This window comes from Carassius carassius, chromosome 30 (genome assembly GCF_963082965.1).
Source record: "Carassius carassius chromosome 30, fCarCar2.1, whole genome shotgun sequence".
In the NCBI taxonomy this organism is placed as follows: domain Eukaryota; kingdom Metazoa; phylum Chordata; class Actinopteri; order Cypriniformes; family Cyprinidae; genus Carassius; species Carassius carassius.
In genome coordinates this window covers 28,612,137-28,624,178 of record NC_081784.1, presented here as the reverse complement: position 1 = coordinate 28,624,178, position 12,042 = coordinate 28,612,137, and the positions used below count along the sequence as shown (strand labels likewise).

The window sequence follows — 12,042 nt, the reverse complement described above, 5'->3', positions numbered from 1 at the left end:
CTGAGGAATATGCGGAAAGGGTGTATCCCATAGTGAGACACCTCACTTAATGTTATCAGAGAACCGGGGTTGCGCAAGTAACCTATTGTTATATCAGAAAGCTTTTGATAACTTTTTGCCAGAATTCTCTTATGATTGTCAAATCCATGATTGGTGAAATTTGAATAAAATATCTTTGGACAAATTCAGAAAAAAGTAGGTTTTTAGGAAAATTTGAATAGAAATTTACATTTTGGTGTACATTAAACTAAGCATTAGCCAAAGAATCCAAGGGATTCAAGACCTCACCGTATTAAAGTTGTTAGCAGAAACATGAGTGCAAATTTGGCCTGTGGGTGATCCTAGAGACTTTGAGATAGAGATGTTAAATTTGCTATGGCTAATGATGAGACTGTCCTCTATCTGTTTAATTTCATAACTTTCCCGCAAGTGGTTCTATGGGTGGCCATAGACTTCCATGTATGAAAAAAAGAAGAAGACGACAGCTGATGGATAAAATAAATGCTTAAGTACCTTAGGTGCTTGCCCCTCAATAATAATAAACAATTTTATATGTACCAAAGTAAAATGAAAACATACATAGATTACTATTATTAAATTTGTGTATTTTTGTTGCCTAGATGTGCAACTTTTTTAATTTGCAATTAAACAATTTAATTTGTTTTAATTTTCAGTATTTTTTGTTGAGAACCCTGTTTTTACTTTTGTTTTGGTTTTAAATGTACCAAAGTAACAATGCATAACAGTGTATAAAATGTTATGGGGACTTCCATGAACAAGTCTGACTGTTTAGTAAGACCTGCATTTCCTGTGACGGCACACGCTTAAAGCCACTTCCTCAGTTCAGTATGACCTGAAATATCAGGCTATTATGATGGTTGATTATTCAAATAAAACATCTGTCTAGGGCCTATATATATTTTAATACTATGACTCTTAAATAGATTAGCCTCAGATTATGCATTACCAATCAAACAATCTATTAACACAATTAGAATTATATGAATAACTGTATTTACCCTGTTTAAATATAAAAACTTCTTATTCCAGTCTTAGATGGTTTACTGATCTTAGCTGGTCTCTCACTCTGTTCTGGCTGGTTTTAGGGGTTTTGGAAGTAGTTTCCTTGCACTTGTATGCTGCATTTCTTTCACTGTTTTATTATATATATATATATATATATATATATATATGTGTGTGTGTGTGTGTGTGTGTGTGTGTGTGTGTGTGTGTTTTCCACAGCCATTTTAAACATTTATATTTAGATAATAAGATTCAGTCATGTGTGTCCACATAATCAAAATCTAGCCTCAGCATTTCAGCGGCCATTGAGAAATACTGGAAGTATTTGAGTTTGTATAATAGACTAATAGATTTGTGTAATAGACTAACTTTTTTTTCTTCTACAGTTCCTTCTCCAACAAACATCAGTGTTGTTTGTCACAACTTTGTGAATGTCCTCTACTGGAACTACAGTAACCCAACCGAACAGATGAAATTCAGTGTAAAGATTGGAGGTTATTTAAGGTCTGTGTGTCTAAGCAGCTGATACTATACTATTTCATTTCTTATTCATTATCACATTGCTTAATCTTTCTATCCCATTTATCTCTAGTGGTTCCCAAACTGTTGACACCCCTCAGACGTACCTTGATATCAGCAGCTACAGCAGTGATGTGGGTGACAACTACTTAGTGTTGGTGACGGCACATGATGGGCAAGAGAAATCAGAAAGCGTCTCCATTAAATTCAGCTACAGCCAAGACTTTATTGAAGGGAAAAACCCTAAATGTAAGTTCTCCAAGTATAACCTAATCATATGGAACCAGTATTACTGTTTATTTACAGCGTTTGCAAGGCCCTATGATGATGAAACACTATCAGTGTTTCTCAAGCCGCCTTTCCACTGTCTCCGACGAACGACAAGCGACAGACCGGAAGTCATTCATTTCCAATGGAAAGTAATGCGGGAGCTGCGTGGAGTTCCGATCACATGCGTATGCGGAAATTTCAGATCTGATTTGAGCCTCGGATACGTTCAAATATTTGAACTTCTGCGACTAGACCGTATGCGAACGCCCGACCGGATGTGATGTATTCTAATCAAAACTATCGGTGCGAGGTCAGAATTACCAATATTTTGTTAACATTAACATTATCCTTTAAACACTATTTCTGTAAAATGGTGGTTTATAATTCTTATGGCAGAAATAATTATTTAATAATTATTAAACCATTATTTACGTTGATTAGCCCCATGAAACCTACTGTTTTTATTTTGGGAGTCACCTGATTTGTGACGATGCATTCATAAATTAACTATGTTCATTAAAATTATTAATTTTACCATGGTGAATATGCCAAGGTAACGGTTGCTGCACGACCAGTTTGAAAGTTCTGCGCGACTGCCGCTAGAGGGAGAAATGCAACAATCGTGTCCGAATGTCGTGTGCAGTGGAAAGGCGGCTTCACACATTTTAAAGGTCGTTTTCTAAGTATAAAACATCTGCAGTTTTTCAGCCCAAACCATTAGTGTAGTTGATAAATCTAGTTTTCACTTGCCTTAAAGCAATGTTCAGCAGACAGTGATGATGTCACTATTTTTTGCTTAATATGTCCTTTCTCTACTGCATCTATTTAACAACACAACTGCCTTATAATGAGAAAAGCACTGCATCATGTTCATGCTTATACAGCACCATTTAATTTACCGAATTAGAGCCTAAAAGAAAATGCACTTCCTTAATGACTTAACTCTCGTTCTGCTGCCTTGCAAGCTCTGCTGCCATTTCCTTCCAGAAATGCAAATCTTTTTGGATATTGTTGTAGTGTTGAAATGAATTTGCTTTAATTTTTTACAGGGTTAAGTTTTTATTTTTATTTTATCTTATATTGTCTTTTTCTTTTTCCAGGCTCTTTGGACTTCCCGGCTGTAAATACGTCTGTCCACAAAGACATGATTGAAGTGTCCATTCAGCACCCTTTCTTTCTTCATAAGCAAGACATTCTGAAGGAACGGTTTACCTACACAGTTACACATGATGAGGTTAGAAAAGCAGTCACACAGACTCGCTCGTGTCCTTTCAAATAATGTTAGTCATGTTAGGATGTTGAATAGTTAAAATCACTCTGTTCTTTTCTCCTTCCAAAGCAAATATTTTCACACTCATGTTTTGTGAAGGACGAGATGTGCACTGTGAAAATCCACCTGAATGAAAGCACAGCTGGACAGTGTGTGGAGCTGAAGTTTGAAGGGAAGATTGCTGGTATCCCTTTGAATACCTACAGAAATGTTTGTGTCCCTCAGCAGATACCTGAGACCGGTAAAAACATTTTTAGTTTAATTTTGTTAATTTCTCTCGATTTCTTGTCATGCAATTAAGTGCTGGCAGTGTGTGAGAATCAGTGTTTATTTTTTTAATGCTAAACAAAAGAGTTAGTTTGAGAGCTGTGTTTGAAATCACCACCATTCCCTCACTGACTTTTCCACATACACTCATCCATGAGACCCTATGACCCTATGAGAGCATTATGGGTACACTTTTTATTGTGGTGCATTTTTGGTATTAAATGAGCACACATGATCACCTTCACTATAGTTTCAGACACCACTAAAACACCAGAGGTTACAGGACAATTCTGGTGTCAAGAGTGCCTCTAGCTGCAACAAACAGAACTACCTTACCCTAAAAGAATATTCATAATTAATTCAGTACTGAAAAGGGACTCTTTAATTTATATGTCTGATCAGTGACAGTTGGGGGAGCACTTGAAACTTATTTGAAAATTTTTGATCTGTCTGATTTTGATAGTGGTATGGAAATTCTGAACTTTTTATTCTGAAATAAAGTCAGTATTTGTGAGTACTAGAGTAGATGCTTCATTGAATTGTTCTTGTCTTTTCAGTAAACCAAACGGGATTAATCGGAGCTGTGCTAGGCGGAGGGACCGTCATGCTCTTGGTTATCATTGGCTTTGTGTGGCTGTTTCTCAGGAAGTTGTCCAAAATCCCCAAAATTCCTGAATTTTTGGTATGTGTCTTTCGGTCCTTTTGTTGTGTATTTATTATTATTATTATTATTATTTATTCATTCAAATTCTAATATAGGTACTTTTTATCAAAAGAACTGGTATTCACCCTTATGTTGGTCCTAACATTTTAATCATCTGTGGGAATGTCCCTGTGATAGTGATAGCCTTTGAGTTCCACTTTCATTTTAAGAGCAACCCACAGAATAGTCATTCATGTTTGAAGCAATATGAAGATCAGTACATTGACTTGCTGTCAACTCAGTAGTTTTAATAGCACCAGCAGCAGTACCTAACCGTTTGCTCCTTTCCATATGCAGCGAAATGGTATACCTGGCCAGTCTCCCCCAACCCAACCAGAGTCAACTGCCATTTCTGCAATGACATCTCAGGGACACACACCCCTACTGACAGATGTCACTTTTAGTTATGGTTCTCCGCCCATTTCCCCGAATGAGAAAGACTGCAAAGAAAACACTCTCCTTGATGAAACAGTAGTGCGTCTACCTGAGATTTCTGATTATGTAAATTGTGGTGACTCTGAAAACTTTGGCTTTTCATCTGACTATGACAGTCACAAATTCCTGCATGAGATGAGTCCGGGGGATATTACTGAGGGATACGGCCCACGACCACCAGTACTGTAGGTCTGAATGTGAAAAGATGCGCTGTTCACATCAGTTAACAATTCACACACTGATCAGCAGGCTTGTGCAGGCAGTGCGACGTCTGGTTCTCACAGTGCACAGTGTTTGATTGTGGTGAGAGAGATCTGTTTTTTTGTGATGTGCCACAGTGTAGATGCTTTGATGGTATTAACATAACATAGCTGGTTGAAGTAGTTCCTCATATCTAATTTTACAGACATTTTCTACAATCCTAAAATATAACTCAATGCAATGTGTTATTCAAAATTTTGATACACCTGAATAAACAGACAATGATACCTCCTACAGACGATGCTGTATTGTGTGTTCACACTTGTAGTTCGGTTCTCTTGGTTCGATACATTTGGTACCAGTCCGCTGAGCGTTCATACTGGCATTTTTGACAGTGAACCTAAAATACCGAACCTAAAGGCATAGTGATACGATCACAACCTGACTGGTCGACTTGAATGATCTATATTTCACGACTGAACTCACCGAACACCCCAAACAAAAGATTGTTTAAATCGAATCAAACATGACAAGTGTGAACACACCGTTAGGAAGTAATGTAAATCAGTTAATGAATGCCTGCATCAGATTGCGTTTCAGTAAAAATATCATTTTTACTGAAGTCCAATCTGATGCAGGCAACCATTAACCAATGAGAATGTAAGATTGGTGAATCCAGAAATTGCTGCATTCCCACTCAATATAAGACTGACCTGACTTTTCAACATTGAAACTCGCTCCTTCCACACTCCTGATGCTTTGGCAAGGCCTCTATAGTGTGTGAGGAACTAAAACTGCATGCGTACATGATATGAGCCTTGACTTTTCTGTTTTACATAAGGGGATATTGCAGGTTGGTACTGTTATTCTTGATTTTGTCATGAAACATAGTAATGTCATAGCATGCATTAACATCAGAGGCGAATGACTTGCTGGATTCAGTGCTGCTGTAGCTTTCTCTTTGGAGAATTTTCCAAGCTGAATATATCACTTGTGTCACTATATGCACATTTCTAGGCAGTGGTTTATTGTTACGTTTGTGACGTGTTTGCTGTGATAACCCTTATGTTCAGATGTCTGCTAAATCTACAGCCAGTATCTGCCAAATGCTTCTCTGTAATGTACAATTCTCTGGCTGAAAATTTTACACATTCTGGATTGTATAAACAGAACTGCATTGCTCTGAATGCCTCATAAGCAAACAATACAGTTGTGATGTTGCTATTTAGTAATTAGAAAAATGGCAAGATTTAAGTTCAATGGGAATAATGTGGTATGACTTTATTTGTTTTTTCTTTCTTTATGTATTGGAAAATGCTTCTATTTTTATGTTTTTCTAAAATCCTTCTCATCTTAAAGCTTAATGCTCTTTGAAGAATCAAGCAAATTTGCACTAAATCATAATTTAGAATCTAGAATATAAGAGTCATAAAAAAGGCAAATACAAAATTAGACTGGCAATGAAAAATGACAGGAAATGACAATCCTATATTGTACTAATCAGTATTTTCCTTCACGGTTTTATCCGAAAACACACACAATACATTCAATGCATACATTTGATCAGTATGGGTATTTCCAGGAAATTGCACTTTTGGCTTAGCGGTTGTGTACAGATATGTCAAGTTTCTGCACTTTACTGTTTTCTTTTCTTATAGAATTTAATTTTTCAACTATAACTTGATAAAGTCTGTATATCATGTCTGTTTCTATTTGTATTACAATAAATGGCTGCTTTGTTACTAAAGCTGTTGATTAAAACTCTCTGGCACTGCAGTGCATACAGTTTGGAGGAGAACTGTTTTACTCTGCTCCTCTATTGGCTGTTTGTTTGTTAACCTAGAAACATCTCAATATATATGTCGTTATATTATATGTCCCTACTTCCACAATTTTTCAGCAGTTGGAAAAACTGTAAAGACAAGCTGTATATGTACTCTGGAAACAAACTAAGCAAATTCATCAATGTATGAGTTGGAAAGAGCACATGTCTGAAATCATGAGTCTTTCAAAAATTGTTTACGTTCTCTAAGCCCTTAGTTTGCAAGGATGGTGATGAAATCCACAGAAATTCCTTATGTTCATAAACTCATATCTCAGTCGGATCGTTTCTGCTAAAAGGTCCTGGGCAAAAAACAGCTTTGATCTGTCGTGGATGATATCTAGCTGTCTCAGGGAGTGCAAGATAAACTCCTCGTCTTGAAACTTGAGAAAATGGATGAGCACTGCTTTATTTTCAGGTTTTCAGGTGCCAGCATGCGGTGAACTCTCTGCAAGGTGAAGGATTTCACGGCTCCAAGCTTCAGCCACTGAGGAAGCATTTTGTGTTTTTAAAGTCAAGTAAGGAGCGTCTGCATTCAGCTCCCTCTTTGAGGCCGAACACCCGAATATCCTTCCATGGTTTTCCAGATCGTCTGTCTTCAATTCAAGCTGTTTAATCCATTTTGATGCCAAAGCTAGTGTGGATTCGGTCTTATCAATCTTGTCCTCTATTGCAACAGTATGGATCTCAATACAATATGGGTGCTCAATACATTTTTAATTAGCTGAAACATCTTAATTAATGTCAGACATGCTGCTCTCCAAAGCAGATATGGAGCTTGCCATTAAGCCTAGATGATTGTTTATACCATCTAATTTTGATCCAAATTCTGAGCAAAGTGCTTTTAGCTTGGTTAGCACCTCAGCTATCTCTGCCATGCTGTTAGCATCCATGCTCTGCTGACAGTACTCTTTTCAAACTTTGTGTACTTGTCTTACATGCTTTCCAAAAGATGTTACATTCTTTAACTAAAAGGGGCTTAGACTTAATTCCACCCAAGTTGAAAGATCAGGTTTATAAAAGTTAGGTGTAGATTATGTGCAAAGCTGTGGATGACTCTCACACTATGCAGCCATCGTTGTTGAGGTCACGTGCACCCCCAGGAGATTAATAAACTGTTAATAAACTCTGTAAACTCTGTTAATAAACTGTGTGGACAAAAATCTATTTGTAATGTTTTAGATGACCTTGCTCCACTAAAAACTAGAACTGTCCCTTCTGCTCACTCCTCTTGGTTCACCCCTGAACTTAGAGTAATGAAAGCTGAATGCAGGCATCTTGAATGACTTTATTATATTTCATTACTGAATCTAAAAAAGCAATGGCATACACCACAATGGAGTATTTTTTATAAACACTTAACACTGCAACCTCTAACTATCTCTCTACTGTCATTAATAAAGCCAAGTATATAAGAGCCCAAAGCTCTTTTATCTGAGATCAACAAACATGTTAAACCAAGTCTGTAGCTATTAATAGCTCTGTTGATCTTTGTGAAAGCATTAAGTGTTTTTTCTAGGGCTGGCCTCAACTAAGGATTTTTCTGGTCGACTAGAAGTCATTCTATTGAAGCATTAGTCAACTAATCGCGTGTCTATTAATAAACCATTTAAATCATTATAATGAGCCTTTAATTGCCTACATAGCCAAAAAAGCACACAAGCACACACATAACTTCCCACAGTGCACCGATAAAAGTAAAGATAATTAATGTGTCTGTGAAAAACAGTAAGGAAGACTGCATTAACATTTTAATAATTTGATAAACTTTAATGAAGCTTTCTTTGTTTTAAGCTTCAGAGATAAATCGGCGACAAAGACTCGTCATCTCCACAGTACTGATGTGCCTGTATGCATGTTTCATATGAATTACATAATCTGAGAATATTTGTTTTCTATTTAAATTGGTTCATTTGAAAGTAGACATTTAAATCTCTATACATATTGTTAATTTCTGTTAGGCAAAGATACACACAGAGATTTGCGCTCTAGTTCACAGACTGTTTGAGTCCCTCAAACTGCTGAAGATGCTGAAACTATTATCCATGCTTTTATAACCTCCAGATTGGATTACTGTAACTCATTATATTGCGGCTTACCTGCCAAAGTTATTTATTGCCTCCAAATGGTACAAAATTCTGCTGCTCAAGCCCTTACATTTAATAAAAAATCTGCCCATATCACTCCCATTCTTCACCAACTACACTGGCTTTCTGTAGCCACACGTATTTAGTTCAAACTCTAAGTTTTAGTTTATTAGGCCTGCACAGACTTCCACCTCAATACCTGAGTTACTGCAATCATACATTCCTGCATGGACTCTTTAGATATTGTAATGATATCTTGCTTGTTGTGCCCAACTATAAACTCTGTATGGTGGGTTGTAAGGCTTTCTGTATTATAGGCCTTAAGCTATGGAATTATCTGCCCCATATTTGTGCAGTTTTAAAAGTCTCAACTTAAAAACTAATCTAGTCACTTTGTTATCTAAGTAACTAATTTATATCTCTGCATTTCTTTTCAACTTGTTATATTACTTTTTTTGCCAATTTGCTTGTATTTTTTTGTATGGTGTCCTTCGGTTCTTGAAAGGTGCTATAAAAAAAACATTATTATTATTCTTTTCCAGGAAAGGTGGTAGCTTTGACCATTGCCATTCGAAGATATTGATTAACTCTTTCCCAACCAAACACAGAACTTGCCATTATTTATGAGACAATGTTTCCCTGCCAAACACAGAATTTTTCAGGTTTCTGTGTTTTCACCGTTGAATGAGTCCACAATCTCCAGATCAGAAACATCAGAAATGAGCGATCTCACGTGTCAGCAGATGCATATGAAAAATAATGTGATCATCAACAATAAACAGCAAATAAATGAAAACTGTGTGAAATGACAAAGTGAAATGTTGATTGCAGATGTTGTCACTTACGCTGATACAAGAAACAAGGGAGAGATCCAAATGCAGGTATGAGGTTTATTGAGGGGCAATCCAAGAGGGGTAAACAGTCCAGGCAGGGTCAAAACCAGAAAATCCAAAAACATCAAAACGAACAAGAACACACGGGAAGAGCAGACTCTGGGGGGTATTATACATACGACAAGGACTCCGTGACAAAGACTCAGACAGACGGGGTATAAATACACAGAAGGTTAATGGGAAACAGGAGACAGGTGGGGAACAATCAATTACTCAACAGGAGGAAGGTGACCAAATAAGGGAACAGGAAGGGGTAAGGTGACAGACACCGTGAGAAAGGAGGACACCTAGTGGACACCCAGGGAACACAACCCAGACACTGTGACAGATGTGGTAAAGGACTGTGAAGCTTTGGGGGTGAAGGCGTAAGAGTTAATGTCCAGGCTGTGTGATAGGGTTTCTGATACTACAGAACAAACTCTGAAACTGTTTCGACTAAAATGAAATTTTGAAAAGACTCATAGTATGCTTTTAAAACACTTACATTTCAGACCCAGATGCCAATAATGGGGTGAGACAGTTTGTCACAGCTTTAAGAAGCCTAGCTGAGCCATTCAAATTTGATGATCTCCATGACAAATTAATTAGAGACCAACTTATTGACACTCATTTCTAACAATTGGAAATACTCAACCCACTCTCCCCTATGTAATTATAACTTTATTGCAATTACTGTAACAGATCCTATATAACTCCTGGGCAAATTCTTGCCATCTTTCTTGAGGAGCTGGATGGGCTGCTGTCCTCATTCCCGGAGGATGGTAGTCCACGTTTAGCCTTTGTTGACTTCAACATTCATCTGGACAAGCAATCTCTTCTTCAAATTCTTCAATTCACTCCTTGCTTCATTGGATCTCAAACGACTTACAAGTCAAATCAAGTCAAGTCCCCTTTATTTATATAGCATAGAGGTCCTTTCTAGGTGCTACGTACTGTATCTGGGTGACTGCAGTGACCCTCTGATCTGGATACAGACTGGAACTGTTGGCTACGGTGACCTCAGAAAAAGAGAGAAACAGACTAATATTAGCAAAGATGCCATTCTTCTAATGACGTACCAAGTACATCGGGTGTTATGGGAATTGTTCCCGGTTTCGGTTTACCTAATGAGTGCAGCCTAAAATCCTTTAACAGATTTAGATATTAGAAGCGTATTAGTGTGTTATGTGTAAGCCAGGTTAAAGAGATGGGTCTTTAATCTAGATTTAAACTGCAAGAGTGTGTCTGCCTCCCGAACAATTTTAGGTAGGTTATTCCAGAGTTTAGGCGCTAAATAGGTAAAGGATCTGCCGCCCGCAGTTGATTTTGATATTCTAGGTATTATCAAATTGCCAGAGTTTTGAGAATGCAGCGGACGTAGAGGATCATAACGTAAAAGGAGCTTGTTCAAATACTGAGATGCTAAACCATAAAGGGCTTTATAAGTAATAAACAAGATTTTAAAATCTATACGATGTTTGATAGGGAGCCAGTGCAGTGTTGACAGGACCGGGCTAATATGGTCATACTTCCGGGTTCTAGTAAGAACTCTAGCTGCTGCATTTTGAGTAACTGGAGTTTGTTTTTTAAGCATTCAGAATAATCACTAGAGCCCGACCGATATATCGGCCGGCCGATATTATCGGCCGATATAAGCTAATTGCATTTAAATCGGCATCGGCATTTATAACGGCCGATGAAACATGAGAAACAGAGTCTCATGCTTCACTCATGTTATGAGTGTTGCATAGTGTGCCCACCAGAGGGAGCTCTGCAGCTCCAGAGTTAACAACAGTGCCAGAAGTCCACTACAGAAGAAAGCGATCAACTGTTTTGACGGTGAGTCTGTCGTTCGTCATGTGAAATGATTGTAGATTTAGTTCATACCCTGTATATAAAAACTGTGTGGTAGTTCTAGCTAACGGTCCTATCATTATCACTTCTAAATATTCTGTAACATCACTTACAGCCGCTAATGCATTGCTATATTAGATTAGCCACAAAGCTAATACCATGTTTATCAGTGGAAGAGCGCGGACGTTAATAGGAGGTCAAACTATAACGTTAGCGTTTAACTTAGTCTTATTCTATTGCGGTGTGTTTCCCACATAATGACCGCGTAATTGGGCCTTTCACACAGTACGCGGTATGCACGGCGCTTGCCGCTGGGTTCAGCGTTGCCCTTCAGATACAACGCGATTTGCGCTGCGCTATGGCGCAGGCGGAGTTTTAAAAACGTTTAGCGGGAGCTCTTTCATAGTCTGTTCCTCCTCCTTTCGGTCAGCAGCAAACATGTATCTGTCCCGTTGTAAGATGCGAGCGATAGCGCTAGTCCTGCTGATGAGAATTAAGAGAGAAGCAAGGAAGAAGAAGCTACCCTCAGGTCCAGAGAACAATTTGGTGAATTCAGGCTGGTTACGTTACTCTAACGCTAATAGCTTCCTTTTTAGCAGGCCCCTTAAATGCTTGCTATTAACTTGTTTGAAGGTGGTTCTTCTCAAAATTGACAGCGGTGTGTTCATGACACTAACGTTAACCATTCAACTTCGAATTGATTCCGTAATCTTCCGGTA

At 37.9% G+C, this 12,042-nt stretch overlaps 1 protein-coding gene across 1 annotated transcript in view; it reads left to right on the top strand.

The window, feature by feature from the left end:
* The window catches only part of LOC132111005 (interferon gamma receptor 1-like), a 124,593-nt gene that overhangs the window by 35,580 nt on the left and 76,971 nt on the right, over window positions 1-12,042 (top strand). The window contains exons 4-5 of the mRNA XM_059518166.1: window positions 2,913-3,046; window positions 3,152-3,323. Of these exons, the coding sequence (XP_059374149.1) occupies window positions 2,913-3,046; window positions 3,152-3,323 (306 nt within the window). The remainder of the gene's footprint in view (window positions 1-2,912; window positions 3,047-3,151; window positions 3,324-12,042) is intronic.